Raw genomic sequence first — 15,479 nt, 5'->3', positions numbered from 1 at the left:
TAGTGAGAGGAAAATAGACTAATACTTTATTTCTTCTACAAGACTGACATATTTCTTAGACTTTTAATTTCTGAAGGTCAAAATATTACCACAACAGCTCTCTGAACCAACAATGCAACTCTGCATGAAATCATCAAGAAATTAGCAAAACTTTGAGATCTCACAAGTTTAATAAGGATATTCACATACAATCTTTTCTTATTAACTCCAGCAGAGAGATTGCACCTCCAGAGACTGAGTCATCCTTTCCCAACAGAAAGGACTTTCTATCCTCAGGGAATGAGCATGGGAACCTCAGTGACTTGTATGGGGTAGATGCCTCCTCTTTGACTGCTGTAGTTAAGCAAAATAAAACCCCACCCTTGGTGTATGTCTGATTCTAGGACTGGGAGAACACCACTTCCCTGCTATACAGAAGAAAAATAAATATAAAACAGGCAGAGAAGGGGTAGCACAGGCACCTTAATCCAAGAATTCGTGCTACAGTTTTTCCTAGTGCAAGAAACACTGTGGAGGTCACGTTTATAAATCCATGAAGCTTCTTAGGTGAGATCTCTCCAGCAAACTGAACATGGGCATTCATATGTATTCCTAAAGGGAGAAGACAGGACAGTGTAAAGGTGTGGAAATAAAGGCAGAGGGTCCCTTTTCAGTCCCTTTCAGCTCTTTCCTCTCTCTTCTGAACCCTCTCCCATATACCCTCTGCAATAATGGGCTGAAAATGTACCTTTTACTTCAAGTTGTTTAGCTAATCCAGCAGCTCTCTCTACAAGAGCTCTTGAAGACAAAGGACAGCTCATCTTCCCTTGCCCCAGTCTGTTCCTTGTTGCACTGGGTTCCAGCACATTCCTGGGTACTCCCAGCAGGCAGATCTCTGTATCCACCCCAAAGGAGTCACATTAACATGGGCCAGTGGGGAATCCTACAGCAGTGATGCCCACGAGGAAGCACCCAGCCAGAACCATCTCAAAGGACTTGGCTCTCCTGCTGAAGCCAGAGAGCAGCACTGCTGTTGTTAGCACCACGCTGTTGAGCAGCAGATTTTCTTCCTGCAACAGGAAACAAAACCTGGGTATGATCCATGTTTTACTTTTTCTTCCATAAAAAAGAATGATTTTTGACTCTTCTCCTCTAGATTTACAGGCTGAAGCCATGGCCACATTTAAACCCATTGCTTATAGGACAACAAATCTGGTTAGAAAAAGGCATTATATCTTTTCAGAGGAGTGGAAAGGGAGAAGCTAGATTCCTCTTACTCACGGTGTGAGCAAACCATGAGGCTGAAGGAAACTCCTGCAGGGTAAAATGTCAACAAAACGATGGGAATTGTATGTCAACAAAAGCTGTGACAAGGGAATCAGAAATATCTGCATGTTCTTGTCTCTCCAATGTTTTATGTCCTGGATAAACTCTGCGGCAGCAGGGGGCAGTGAAATTCTGGTATCCCTTCTTTCAGTTGACTAATATTTAATAGCTTCCCCTGTTACAGCCCTGGGGAGCGAGCTGCTGGGAAATGTACTTACTTTCCAAATTTTGCAGTCAGGTACCCACTGCACAGACACCCTATCATCCCACCCGTGCAGTAGGATCAGGGTCTCCTGAGGCAGCACAGAACTGTATCACTCCAGCCAAGTTTCATTGACAAACTTCTGAATGTACTGGAAAAAAAAGAGATTTTTGTTCCACCAAGGCACTAATCATAATGTTCTTCATAATGTTTACAATTTAAACAGATTAATAGTCGTGACTGAAAGTGTGACTGTAAGACTGTAGGACATTTGTTTGCAAATAAGGATTGATCTTTCCTCTCATACAGCCTAATAGTGTACAAGTATCTTTCAAAAATTAATTATACCCTTTAGTGTGTTGTATTCTACCTCTCCTACACCAAAAAGCTAGGACCTTCATTATATTATATATTCATTATAGTAAAGTGCAAATGTTCTTGTGGCCAGTAATGCATATGAAGAAGAAAGGGCTGAGCTGAAGGCTGACTCCATCAGCTATTTTTGGGTTATTTTTTTCCTCCATGACATAAACTTTAAGGAGGTATCTCAATATGTTGTTTCCACAAAATTCTGTGGGAAGTTGTCTTTGGAGCACAGCTCCTTGCAATCATGCACATTTTGACAGTGACAGCATTTCATTGGAAACAGCAGGCAATAAACTGACAGCAACACCCAAGAGCTTTTGTAAAGCATCTGCAAAATGCAAGGCCTAGGACCAAGAGGAACAGCTAGAGATGGGATTTTCTTTTCTCCAGCTTTGCCTACCAGAGAAGTGTAATTTGATGACAGACATTTGAAAACCAGAGAGGTGGGTTCCACCAATGCCCAGCACCACAATCATTAGCAACAGCCTCCAGTATTGAACCTGCCAAAGAGAACAAAGCACATCCTAAGCTCCTGATACCAGCACACCTTTCAGACCATGAGACAATTTACAGCACCTTATGTCTTCACATTTCTATGACTAAGCAACCTTTAACATGCAAAAACCCATCTTGAATTTCACAATAATCAAGAAAATTCATTTGTTAAATTGCTAAAATACACATCTGCACATTCTGCTGTTCCTCACCCAGCTATTAGCAATCTAAAAATATACATTCTGTAGTTCTGTTAGTTCTGCTAACCACAGAAAACAAAAAGCATAAAAGCCTTGCTGAGATCATTTGTGTTTACCTTTGTACTAGAAAGAAGCTACAGCTTTCTTGAATCCCTTTTTGCTTTCTCCTTTGCCTCCTCAAGGACAGTGTTCACCATTTTTCAGAGATGACTCAAGTCTGTCCTCTCAAAACCTTTTTTTTTTATATTTCACTTTCATCAATCTTGTATGAAACTATATTTTTATTCAGATATTTTTTTATCTGAATGACTCCTATTGGAAATGCTGGGTTTCTATGATATACATTGAATTTCAGAGCATTTCTCACAAGCACATATGTTTCCAGATATTTAGTCAGGTCACACTTTAAACTGGTAAGTTTTCTCAATTGTCTTTGAAAGCACAGAGCAGTAGAGTGGGAGAGTGTTTTGTGTTTTTCAGTGATACTGTGTTCTCTATCTCCCCCCAAATTCCTTTCTTTCCTGGTTTCTCAGGTCCTCTCTTAAACCTCTCACTGTTTCACATTTCTAATGTATTTTCTGCAGATGCCATTTAGTCAGTCATTGTTCAGCCAGTGTTGTCCCAAGCTCTGGTGCTCATTTTTATTACAAGTATTCCCTTTGCTGCAATCTTAGACCATGCTGCTGTTAGTGACCAGGGCTAGAACACAAGAATTTGGACCCTCACCAGGTCTGAGAGGAAACCAGCCATTTCACCTTGAAACCCTGCCCGCTCTGAGAGCCCTTGTCAAGTCTGCCAGATGAGAGAGATGGGTTCCACACTGAGATTGTAAGAGTTTGGGATCACAGCACAGAAGTTATATTCTAACTATGTGGTGTTTAGCAAATTGTGTCCTCCCCTGACACTGGCCAGGGCCTCTTCTTGCTGGTTTAATTATTCTAAGACCCAGATATGACAAGGTGATTACAACACTGGTAAGTGTTTATCCTTCTTCAATTGGGAGCACTTGCCCTTACTCACACTGCTAAAACCCCTGAGTGTTCCTGTTGTGTGAGGAGTCAGACAGTGCCACAATCTTCCCTTCAGTGGAACAGAGTCCATCTTTACCTCTTTGAAAAGCAGCTTGGGCAGAGGTTTTCCTCCCCTCCCATCTACAACAGGCCTTTAGAATTGTAGCTCAGCCATAATACCTCTTCTTGCCTGCTAGAAGATTTACAATTGCTTGAACTATTTTCCAGATGTAGGAAATGAAGAGTTGGAATATTGGCATTTTGTGTCCTTACTAACTCCCAGTTCTTTACGGAGGCTCAGAGTTCTTCCAGAACCACTCCGAAGTCTCTCTGTAACAGTGGAATTGGCCAGAGCACAATGCAACATCTCAGTGGGCCAGGAGCTGATGAGCTGGAGGAACTAGAGGGGAAAGGAAGATTCATCTTCGAGGTGAGGATGGAAGGAAAGATACACATGGCAGCTCTAGACTTTCCTGGAGAGGTTTCTAAACACTGTCTGTGACCAGTTTTTAACATCTGGTAATCAAACAGTCCCTGCAGAGCCTTGCTCTCTTCCTCCTGTTGTCTGTGTCCCTCTAGAATACTCCTAATGCTGTCTCATTTTCATCTGGCCTCACACCATGGTTCAGTGCTGTACAATGGAAAAAGCAAGCCTTAAATGCCTAGTAGAGGTTTTATTTCTTTTCCTAACGAAGAGGACAAAGTGCATCTGTCCACCTAGGACTTGAACACTACATGAAATGTGTTTTTTCCAGACCCAGTATTAAACTCACCAATAGTCTGGACTTGGAGGGATTTTGTTTTCAGAGATGCTCTGTGTTGCACTTGTATGACCCTGGATCCATCCTGGATCCTGGAACTGCAGATTCACAAGTACTTCTTCAACCTTTATACCCAATCCATGATAGTTTATGGAAGTGTTAATGATTTAGCACTCTTCCCCTCTTGTGGACAGCCTTTAGTAGGAGGGGAGAAGTAAGGCAGGTTGACTACAATCATGCTGCAGAAAGATATGTTTAGGGAAATGAGTTTTTAATGTGTAGTAAGACAGTAAAAACTTCCTCATTGGGAACCAGTAAGTTTGAGAAAGACCAAACCAAATAAAGACCTTTCAAATAATCAATTACCTAATACTTTTTTCAACACACTTCCAGTGCTTCTTTCCACCCATCCCCCCCTGCATTTTTGACCAAAAGAAGGAATGTAGGCTGGTTATTAAAGTGGCACTGAGCAATCAATGATCTCAAGCCTTGAAACAATGAACTAGGTTTTTTTTTGTAGTATGATGATTGTCATGGGAAGGATGGCTGGTTTGGGAAAGTTCCCTGCTCCTGGTATTAGCTTTTGGCACTGCCACAAATACTGCTGGAGGAAAATGTGAAGATAAAATAGCAGGAGCCTTAGGGCTGTGAAGGAAATTGCTGCCCAATATGCAGATCCTTTTGCAAAATTTATTGTGCAGCATTTGCATCAGTTGGTAGTGAGGATCTCATCTCCAGAACAAGACAGACACAGTACTCCTTGAGCCCAACAACACTGCCCCAGAAGATGGGGCCTCCTCTGTCCCTGAGTCTTCATTCAATGAAAATCAATCCAGGCACAATCAGAAGGATGTGTTTTCCTAGTCACAGCTCTTTATTTCCTTATCAGAAAACTGTAAAGTATGAAGAAGACTAAAAAAACTGTCATGTCATATAGCAATGAACACAAATATGAAGCTGTTTTTACCAGGTTTTGTAATGAAAATGTGAAGTATTCAGAGACCTGGAAAGAGAACAGTCACACACATGGATTAAATTCTCCAAGAGAGGTGTCCCTCTTCTCTGTCTTGCAAGTGCCAGTCACTCTCAGGGCTCAATCCCATTGAAACCCAGCATTCTCCAGGCTGAGAGACACCACACAGCCACTGCCAATGAAGTAGAATCTGCACACTGTGTTTGCCCACTCATGATTTCCTGCTGTTCTCCTTTCTTTGCTCATTGCTTTCTATCAGTGCTGACATATCCCTGTTTTTCCCAATAGAAGAATCTCCAAGACTGTAAACGTGGGGGAACATTGCATATTGATTCTGCCTGCTGATAGGCAAGGCACTCTTCTTTCACTGGCTTAAAAGAGCTAAACACTTCTGTGAACTGAAGCTTCTTTGGGAAAGCTCATTGGCATTGACTTGTTAATAGGAGCAGATAATTTCAGTGTCAAAGCTCTGTCTTCTTTGAAAGTTTGCTATACCTCTGGTCTTTCCAGAATCTCTTCTGCCAACTGTGGAGTCCTGGTTTTGCCAAGAAAATAGCAGCTCCTCTGTTTTTAGTTTATAACTGGAAGCTTGGAGGGACTGACAAAGATCTTATTTTCTCTACAAACTGTTTATTTTTTTTCTGCAGAGGAATTAATTCAGCTCATATTTCAGGAGCTGGAGAGAACCACCAAGTTCATGCTGCACCTTGTACTGAAGGTGAGTTTTTGGTGGATCTATAGATTCTCTCTTGCTTAGTGAAACTTCTGGTCACTACAGTAATAAAAGAGCAAAATAGGAAGTGGAGGGTTTGTTCTTAAAGCCTAGTAACAGTCACCACTGAGCAGTTACTCTGCTGTAGGGCTGCCTGCCCCTTCTTTCCACGATAGTTCAGGCGGTTGAACTCCTCCTTGACCTGTAGCATGGTCTTTCCTTTGGTCTCTGGCAGCACCAGGAGTACAAAAATAGCCATGGACAGACAATATGTCAGGAAAATGATGAAACAGAAATTACCAAGACCTTCCTACAGGAAAACAAAGAAAAAAAAAAGTGTGCATAAACCTTTATCTTGATTTCTTTCTCTTATGATATAGAGTTTCTGGGTTTGTATTTACTAAAAGAAAATAGTTGATATAAATCCTGCTTCAGATTGCATCTATTGGTGTTGGTGCCTCAGTCACTGCATCTGTTTTGCCTATGGCACTCTAACTTGCAGAATTAGAAGCATTTTGTGGGTTTGCTACACTTCCAGTAAATATCTGGTTAAGATGGAAGAGGCCATCAGAACTGCAATTAATTTGGGCTCTGTCCATTGCATGAAGTGTTGATAAGAGAAGCATGCTCTGGATTCAAGAGGGGTCTAACTTCCTCTGAACTGAAACAAACACCCTACTTTGCTTACCACAATGAAAGGGAACACAAGTCCAAGGATGAAGAGTTGGATCCAGTTTATAACACCATTAAAAACATAAGCAGCCGGTCTGTATGACTGAATAAATATTTCTGTGATCAAGGGGCATACTACTCCACCTGAAAAAATATTGAAGAAAGAAGGAAGCTTAGAAACTTTGCAAGATGCTTTTGTATCTCATAATTAATTTTGCTGCATAAGTTAATGGCTTTAAGTGGCCCGGAAGTGTCTGAAGTGGTGCTTGGCTCTTCAGAAAAAGGCATGTAGGAATGCAATAGGAAATGAATTTTACCTCCTAGCATAGAATGTAGGGAACTATTGACACATGCACTGAATCAGAAGTAGGGATTCATGCCAATTGTGGAACAGCTATGCCTGGGATCTCTCCTAAAAGCTGCAGTGAGGAAGGAATGAGTGAATAAATGAAACCATTCCAGTAGAAAATACCAACCTGGCCCGATGCCAAAGCTCATTATGAAAATAAAGACAAGTGCAACAGAGCAGTATGGTACCCAGAAAAAGGAGTCCTGTGGTAGTAAAGGAAAAGCAAATAACATCAGAAAATAAAATTTTATTTATCTAGCTCCATTACAAATATTCATCACTACTAAGTATGTCAATGTTTAACATAGATCTATTTCTTCTACTTTCAGAAATGTCATGAGATAGCCTTGGCAGTGATCTTGGCTGTGTAAAGCTACTGTCTTTAATCCAGATGTACATGGCTGGGAACAGACCTCCATGAATATGATGGCTAGCCCCCAAAATACTTCTACTCACTAAAAAGTGATTTGTGGGGAGGGAAATAGTCATGCTATCTGTCATACAATAAAACATGGGCACAATTCTAGTACATCAGTGGGGTTGTACCTGCAGTGAGAGCGTGACTGTGAGGAGCCCTAGAGCCAAGGCCATCACGGCGTAGTTCTTCCACAGCAGTGTCTTCCTCCCTGCACGCTCGATCAGGAGGCCCTGCAAGCAGGAGGAGATGCTGCCACTGGTGAGCTGCTCCAGCCTCTGCCTTCACTGGCCCCATCTGGGGGGCCTGAGCAGGACCAGGAGCTGCAGGAGGAGCAGGAGCTGGGAGGTGCTGCAGGGAGCACTGTGCGGGCAGAGGAGGTCAGAGGTGCGTCCTGCAGGCAAAGCAGAGCCAGGCAGGAGTGCAGAGTGGGAATGCTCACTCTGCTGTGATTCCTACAGCCTTGGGTCCTACTGGCACATGACAGCTGCCCTTCCTCCAGGAGGGAACTGGGACTCATAAGTCTGGCCCAGAATGAGTTGTGATTTTGACAGAAAGACTCCCAACTCTTTCTAGAAGCTCAATAGAAATGTTCACGGTGCAGGGTGTGGGGAGAAGATTTTATCTGATCTGTTCCATGGTTGATTTGTTGCAAAAATTTGATTCCTGAAGCTCCATTTACAGTATTTCTGAAAATCAAAATGAGCAATGTATTACAGCAGAATAAAATTCACCTGAAAAGCCACTTACACACAGAACTGTGGAGAGGATCTCAGTGGTCCCAATCCCCAGGGAGACATAATGGGTTTGAGCAGGGGGGATCCCAGCCTTGCTAAAGATACTGTATGCATAAGAGTAAACCTGGAAAGAATAGAAATCTGTGAAAGCTGTACACATGTGGCCATGTTTACACTAGTGTCTGTCTTTTTGGACAGAAAATAACTAACCAGACCTTAACAAAATAGAAAACCATCTAATCATTCCAGGGTAATGAAATGCCTTCAGAAGACACTTGCTAAAAGGCAGGTCTGGATTTATCCCATGTCCCAGACTTCCAGGGGGAAAGGTTGTACCAAACAGTACCAACAGATCCCTCCTTAGGGCACTGCTGCAGCCACTCCCAGCCCTTGCAGAGGTTACTTTAGCTGAGGAGCTTTGCCAGCCGTGCAGGGGGCACAGCAAAGCACTGCACGTACCACGTTGGCCCCAACCAGCTGGATGCAGGAGACCACGAGGAGCAGAGTGATGAGCTGCCAGCGCACGGCTCTGTCCCGCAGCAGGTCCCAAACGCTCTTCACCTTCTCCCCACCGATGGCTCTCTGCTCTGACAGCATGTCATTTATTTCAGCCAGATGGTCCCCAGCGCCCCACAGCTGCTTCACAGCTGGAAGGAGAGGAGGAGAAGTGGCCAAGCTCACCAGCACAGACATGAGACCAGAAGCTGTTTTCCTGCTTTGCAGAGTATCTTATTAGAATTTCATGCTCTTTTCTTGCATGAACTTCCTAGAGCTCAGGGCTCAGATATGACAGATCATTCCTGTCTGGTTTTACCCATAAATCTTAACATGACCTCACCTTTGGCCAATAGCTGCTGACAGTCTTTCAATGTAAGTCACACTTATATTCTTACCAATCCTTCCCTGAACACCTTCCTACTAAAGGTGAAGTTCTAGTGCATACTCCAAAATACAGACAAGATAAAGTGACTCCTACATATAAAAAATAAGTTCACATTGAAGGAGTTCTATCTTTTAATAGTTGAATACCCACAGTGACTGTTGTTCAGTTTCTGTCAGTAGCTGCTGTTAGGGTTACTGAAGAACTGGAATGCTTACAGACACGGCATGACAGTGCAGAGCCTCTCTTTCTCACACAGAGAAGGTACTGTAGCTGTACTCTGACTGTTCAGGGCAGAATCTGCATTGTTGGAAATACAAGCTGTGTGTGATCACCTCCCTTGGAGGACCCTGGCACAGGGTAGGGGAAATACTAGTGCCAAGAGAGCACTAATATCCATAGAGAAGAGGCTGACTTTCATTTGAGCTCAAGGTGCTTTCAGAGCCAAAATACCAAGAGTCTTTTTCCCATCTGTACCTTTCTTCCTAGGCTCATTTGGGGCTTTACAGAATTTCCCCTTTGTTCCTGAAAGGAATGCTTTATGATCCATTTCCTTACCTTTGATGCATCCCTCCTTGTCCTTTTGGTCAATGAGCAGGTAGCGGGGAGAGTCTGGGAAGAAGGGGAGGGTGAGAAGCTGAGCAATGGCAGGAACTGCATTGGCTGCCAGGAGAATTGGCCAGAGAGCCTCCACTCCAAGAACTTCTCTGGAACAAAAGCAACAGGGTGAGAGGGGCTGAGGCACCGTGTGTCCCAGCAGCTCCCACCCGGGACTCTCCAGCATCGGCTCCTGCTGCTCAGAGCCGGGCACAGCAAGGCCACCTGTGTCCTCCTGTGTCCTCCTGTGTCCTGAGGGCTCGCAGGGACTGACAGTCCCAGCACAAGAGCTGCAGGTAAACCTGCAGGGGCTGATCCCTCTGCTTCTCATCTAAATAGGCTCCATTACCATTATTACAAGATTGATGCATTACCAGATTGGTACCGACTGCCCCAAATAGCAGCCCCTGGGCACAGGTGTGCATTGATATATGCATATATTTTAAGAACAGAAGAAATTGAGTATGTTTCAGATTCTCTTACCTGAGACCCAGAGCAAATCCTACAAATTTTCCAATAGCAGAGAAGGTAGAAGCTGTTATGGCAATCAGCCCGCGGAGCTTCCGTGGGGCACATTCCCCAGCGTACATGATATGGACATTCTGAGTTAAACCTGCAGTGACAAAGGACTGTTAGGGCCATGCAAACCCTGCTAGCTCTGGTGTTTTGGAGGGGACCACTATGGACAGTGCCTATAGGCTTGGCTCTCAGATACATTTTTGTCTGCGCTGAGGATGTGGCTGCCTGACATGAAGCATGTGCCCCCTACTGTGGCCTTGTGACTTTACTAAATATTTCACTAAGGAAGTATGGGCCTGTGGGAAATCTGTCCTTCAGCAGGCTGCCCTTCTCTTACGTTGTTTCCTATAGCCACATATACAGACAGCACTGTGGTTACTCCCTCTAGTCTTAGATGACATTTTTCAGTGGCTATTCAGATGATATGTGCCTTATTTTCTGCTTGAAATCACCAAGTTGGCAAATGCTGAACATTCTATTTGGTCAGTGAATTAATTAATATTTATCCTCTCACATTTTTTTCTGGTTAGTATTATCTTTATCCAACTACTCAGGGACCAAAAGCACTGGTAGAATGTAACCTTCTGAGGCATCTGGAAATTAGAATTGAAAATTATAATTGAATTGGCTTGGAAACCATTCCATTGTCTGTAATGTGCAGGGCAGCATCAGCCACAGTGAAAAGCAACATGAACAACAGAGGGCAGCTCTCTATTGAGCAAGCATGCTTCCCTGAAATATTGCATGTTTTGGCTTTTTCAGAAATTGGCAGTACCTTTTGTATGGACTGGATATAAAGATTGAAGAAAGAGAAATGGAGATGTCATACATTACTAATTTAATTATGTTTGTAGTTTCTTATTTAGTGAAAAATGCACTCAGCTATCATGCTCTCTGCAGAATGTAGTAAAAAGTCTGTGATCTGTTTACTCAGGCTGGTGAATCCTTGTAACCCTCAATCACTGCTCTTCCCACTCTTTAATACCACAGGTAGGAATGCCAATTTACCTCCACAGACTCCAGAAAATAACCTTCCAGCAATGATCATCTCAAAAGAGCCACACATCCGGCTGAGTCCCATCAGAGCTGCACCCAGCAGAACAGGGATGTTGGCAAGCAGCATGGCCTTCTTCCTGGAATTCATTCAAATTCATGTGAGCACAAATACTGCCCCTGCCTCATTCACAGCCTGACAGGAGTGGCATGAATTGTACCATGGTTACAGACTCAGTGCTGGCTTCTGAGATCAGCTGAAGTAAATGGGAAATGGCAATGGGGAAACCTGTCACAGACTGATCAGTTAGCTGAGGGTTTGGATGCATCTAGTAGAGTCAGTATCTACACTGGAGAACTGGAAGCTTTGTGTGTGGTTGTCTCTGAAATTCTCTTTAAAATGCATGTACTTCTTGAATGAGTTCCCTGGATTGGATTTGCTTTGGACTTTATAAGGAAGAGGGTATGATTTTCCTTGTGATCATTGGCAGATTTTCCATTCTGATTCTTCACTATACTGGTCTTTAATTGGAAGCCCTGGGCTGCTTCCAGTGCCAAATTACTAGCAGTGTTTCTCACACAGTTTATTTTTCTGCAGTAGTGGGTGTAAACAGAAGGAGTGGTGTAGCCACTCTTCCTACCTTCCAAATCTAACACACAAGTACCCAGCAGAGGAGGAGCCCAGGAGCCCACCGATGCTGTAAATGGACACAATGAGGGACCACATCAAAGTGATCATCTCTGCACTGGGAGAGGAGCCATATCTCTTCAGCCAGGTCTCACGGATGAAACTTTGGATGTACTTTAAAAAAAAAAAAAAAAAAAAGGACTCAGTCAGCATGTTTTTGCATAATTGCATTGCTTTGTAATTTTTCTTACCTGCTAATTGGTCTTTTTGATACATTTCTATCGATAACCTTGGTTGAAATCTTAGCCCCAATGAAATCAATGGGAATTTTGCCATTACCATCCCTGGAGCTGATGTTTTAGCAATGAGATCCAATGAATAAATGTATCGATATTAAATATCAATTGTGAGTTCCAGTAAGGAAATGGTAGGCTGGTCTTCTGTTTCTGTGCTAAACTCTGATTTTTTCTCTACCTGATCTTTTCCTGCCATTCCCACTCATCTGTGGTGATAGGATAAGCTCAGTGACCTTGGTACCATTCAGGATGACAAATGCCACCCCAGTTTTCCTGTTCCAGCTGCAGGTACGAGTGCTGACCTCAGCTCTAGAGCTACAGTCCTTCCCTGCCCTATTCCACCTTACAGCCACTTGGAAATAGTGTGTGTGGTACACACATGGTACAAGGGACTCCCTGAGCAATGGAGAGAGGAGAATGCCCTGGGAGCAATTCCACTCAGTAGAAGGAAAATGGCTGACTGACTTTTGACTATTATTCATCCTTTCTTTTCCCAGTTCTGTCACATTAGACAGAAGTTGGAACCTCATTAAACACAAGAGCAGTAGCAGCTACTCTTAGAACCAAGAAACCATGATAAGTCTAATTCTGAAAGCGCAAATAAAAAAACAGCCACTGCACGAATGCCTGACAACAGTAGAATCCTGGTAGCTCACTCTTTGAGCTCTCCATGCTTACCTCAGCAGGAGAATTGATAATGGAGACCTGCAATCCATAGTGGAAGGTTCCAGTCATGCCCAGGACAAAAGCCAGGAGAAAAAGGTTGTAGCTCATTTTCTTGCAGGAAATAAAACCACCAAACAAACTGGTTCAGCTATCCAGACATGCCTCCAAATGTGCTGTGTTTTCTTTGGGAACTCTAACAATTTGAGCAATGCCACACACCTGCCTCCTCCGAGACCAAGGAGCAATAGGAAACCACAGCTACTGAAGCACAGGACAGTGAGAATGCTGAGTTTAGGTGAAGCTCACAGATCCCTCCCAGAACCCAGTTACACACTTCAGTGCTTCAGTCTTCAGTTTTGGCCATCTTAATCTGCTCTGTCATAGTTGTGGGAGCATAGTGCAACGTGCAAAAGCATTTTGTGAACAATTCCATCCACTTGTCCTTTCTCCTCCTCCTTTCCCACTTGTTATCTCACCTAAATGAATATTTTGCTCAGTGACTTGGCTGAGACTAGATAAACATTTGGGGATTGAAGGGCATTCCTGGTTTCATAGTTTATTCACCTTTTCTTAGAACTCTCTGATAGGAGGCTTAAGAATATAGGACTGCAATACAAGTGCAGCGCTGCCACTGCTCCCTGTTACTGGGGATATTCTGGCCAGCAACAAGAGTGTGATGCTGCACCTCTATGCCTGGAATATTTCATATTCAAACAGTGACTGCCAAGCGTTTACAAGCCAATATCTAATCAGGGAAATGTCATTGCTTGAATTGGCATCAAGCCTCTTCACACCAACTTGCATGCAAAGGTACTCATCCCTGCTTGCAGTCTAGGTCTTTCCTGATGCTTACTTTGGCTACTTTGGAAAAAGTCCCTTTTTATATAGAGAAAGAGGAGCCTGAGATAATATTTCAGCATGTCATTTTGTATGGGAATAAATCATATGGGACTCCATTTTCTTCATGGTGGGAAAAGGCCATTCTTTATTCACATAACTCCTTTTTATACAGTTTTACAGACCTCTCGTGGGACTCCAACTGGTTAGTAGTTTTCTTGCCAATTACTTTTATTGGTTAGTAACAAGTTGTTGTTCTGTATTGACTGGTCACTCAAACTCTCAGTGTCTACCTGCAGGGACAGCTGATTGAAGATAGTTTTCATTTTTCTATCTAGTGGTGCACAAACAGTTTATGCAGGTGTGTTTTTTTTCACCCAGGAACAGATTGTTTTGTTAACAAATTGCACAAAACAGGATTGCTTTCACATGGGAACTTGCAAAATGCTGGCTTTGACAAGGCCAGCCACTGATTCCAGGAGAGCAGGCTTGATTTCATGAAGCCTTTCTCTATAATTTTTCTACCTTTTTGCAACAATTTTGTTCTTTTGCAGTGTTAACACTCTCTTTGGTTTTTATGGAGTTCTTGCTTGTGTTGGTTACTGATGCAGCTGAGAATAGCTGGTGAGCTGTGTGCTCCTGCCAGGGCTTGGGTGTGCTCTGGCAGCAGCTGGGGACAGTGGGAGCTGTGGGAGATGAGTAAAGGACAAGGAGGAAAGCACCAGTGGAAGTCAAAGTCCAAGGACTGGTGCAAACTGGAGTGGGCTGGCTTGGACTCCCCAGGTGGTGGGCTGGGTAATCAGTTATCACATCCAAAGGAAAAGTTCCTGACTGCTACCTTGAGCCTCAATCCAGAAAAACCTTTTTAAGCCCTACTTGACCAAGACAGACAATGCCTGTGCATCCAGCTGTTGAGCTGACTGATCAATTGACTCCTTAAGCGTAATGGTCATTGGCTGAAAGTTAAAATCTATAATATATGTCAGATGCTAGGAAAATTTAATGTCAGTTTTAATTCCTGACTGTAAAATCTTTTGTTTTATCCATAACTTTCCAAGGGCAGTGTCCAAGATGGTTCTGTTAAAAGGCTTTTACAAGTTATTCAAACAGCTTAGGGGGGAATTCCTTCTCCTGGTGAGTGGCTGCCCTTGGTGGTTCCCCAGGCTAGGATGCTGTGTGTCTTTGGAAGAACCCCAACAGCAGCTGGTTGCAAGTGAGAGCTGGCTTGTGCAGAGGAGCAGTGTTGGAGGACAGCAGCAGTACTAGTTTTCCCTAGTGCTGATGGTTATTAATCAATCCAACAGTGCACAGTTATTTGATTTGCAAACAGTAATGTCATCTGTGAGTCTCTGAGAATCACTTTGCAAGATGTGGTTTTGCCTAACACTTCATATAAGAAAATGTGAACAAGAGTCATAGATTTTGCAGTTGAAGGTGTTTTAATTCAGTATCAATTAACCAACTTGTTAAATGCTTCAATTAAAATTTAACAACTTAGATCAACTGAAATGTAACCACTGTTTATGTTTGCTTAATCAGTTTATAGATCCTTGATTTCAGGCCACAGTCAGAAAAAAATGCTGTAAGTTGGAATTAATGTTTTCTGCCACATGTGCTCGCAGGACTGGCTCTGAAATTCAGGAAGCCAAGTGAAGGTATATCATTTCTGACCAAGCCTGTTTCATACTGCCAGGTGCAGGTGGCCTGTCCTTGCAGGGCTCTGGGAACAGGCATGGTCCTGACTCACAGGAGTAGCCACTGAAGTGTCCAAGCAGAGGACCTCTGGACACTGGAGGACTTTTCTCTTCTCTGATCTCTATGCTCCAGGCCTCTCCCTCTGCCCAGGCAGTCTCCTCAGTCCATCCC

At 43.3% G+C, this 15,479-nt stretch overlaps 1 protein-coding gene across 1 annotated transcript; it reads right to left on the bottom strand.

Moving 5' to 3' along the window:
* Window positions 1-6,127: 6,127 nt before the first annotated feature.
* Window positions 6,128-13,594, bottom strand: LOC110481384 (solute carrier family 2, facilitated glucose transporter member 11-like). The gene is made up of 12 exons (XM_077787297.1): window positions 13,571-13,594; window positions 12,789-12,887; window positions 11,828-11,988; window positions 11,202-11,326; window positions 10,158-10,287; window positions 9,636-9,784; window positions 8,657-8,844; window positions 8,211-8,321; window positions 7,592-7,693; window positions 7,173-7,248; window positions 6,713-6,840; window positions 6,128-6,334 (listed from the first exon to the last, which is right to left on the bottom strand). The coding sequence occupies exons 1-12, from the start codon at window positions 13,592-13,594 to the stop codon at window positions 6,128-6,130; spliced, it is 1,500 nt and encodes a 499-aa protein (XP_077643423.1).
* Window positions 13,595-15,479: the final 1,885 nt, after the last annotated feature.

This window comes from Lonchura striata, chromosome 18 (assembly GCF_046129695.1).
Source record: "Lonchura striata isolate bLonStr1 chromosome 18, bLonStr1.mat, whole genome shotgun sequence".
NCBI lineage: Eukaryota > Metazoa > Chordata > Aves > Passeriformes > Estrildidae > Lonchura > Lonchura striata.
Note: the sequence above shows the minus strand (reverse complement) of the source record. Positions and strands in the feature narration are given on the sequence as shown.

Coding starts and splice junctions, on each gene's coding strand:
- LOC110481384 (XM_077787297.1), bottom strand. CDS start 13,594: ATGAGTACCTTTGCATGCAAGTTG. Junction 11,327..11,827: donor TTGTGTGTTAGATTTGGAAG/GTAGGAAGAGTG, acceptor AATGAATTCCAG/GAAGAAGGCCATGCTGCTTG. Junction 10,288..11,201: donor ATTTTCTGGAGTCTGTGGAG/GTAAATTGGCAT, acceptor TTGTCACTGCAG/GTTTAACTCAGAATGTCCAT.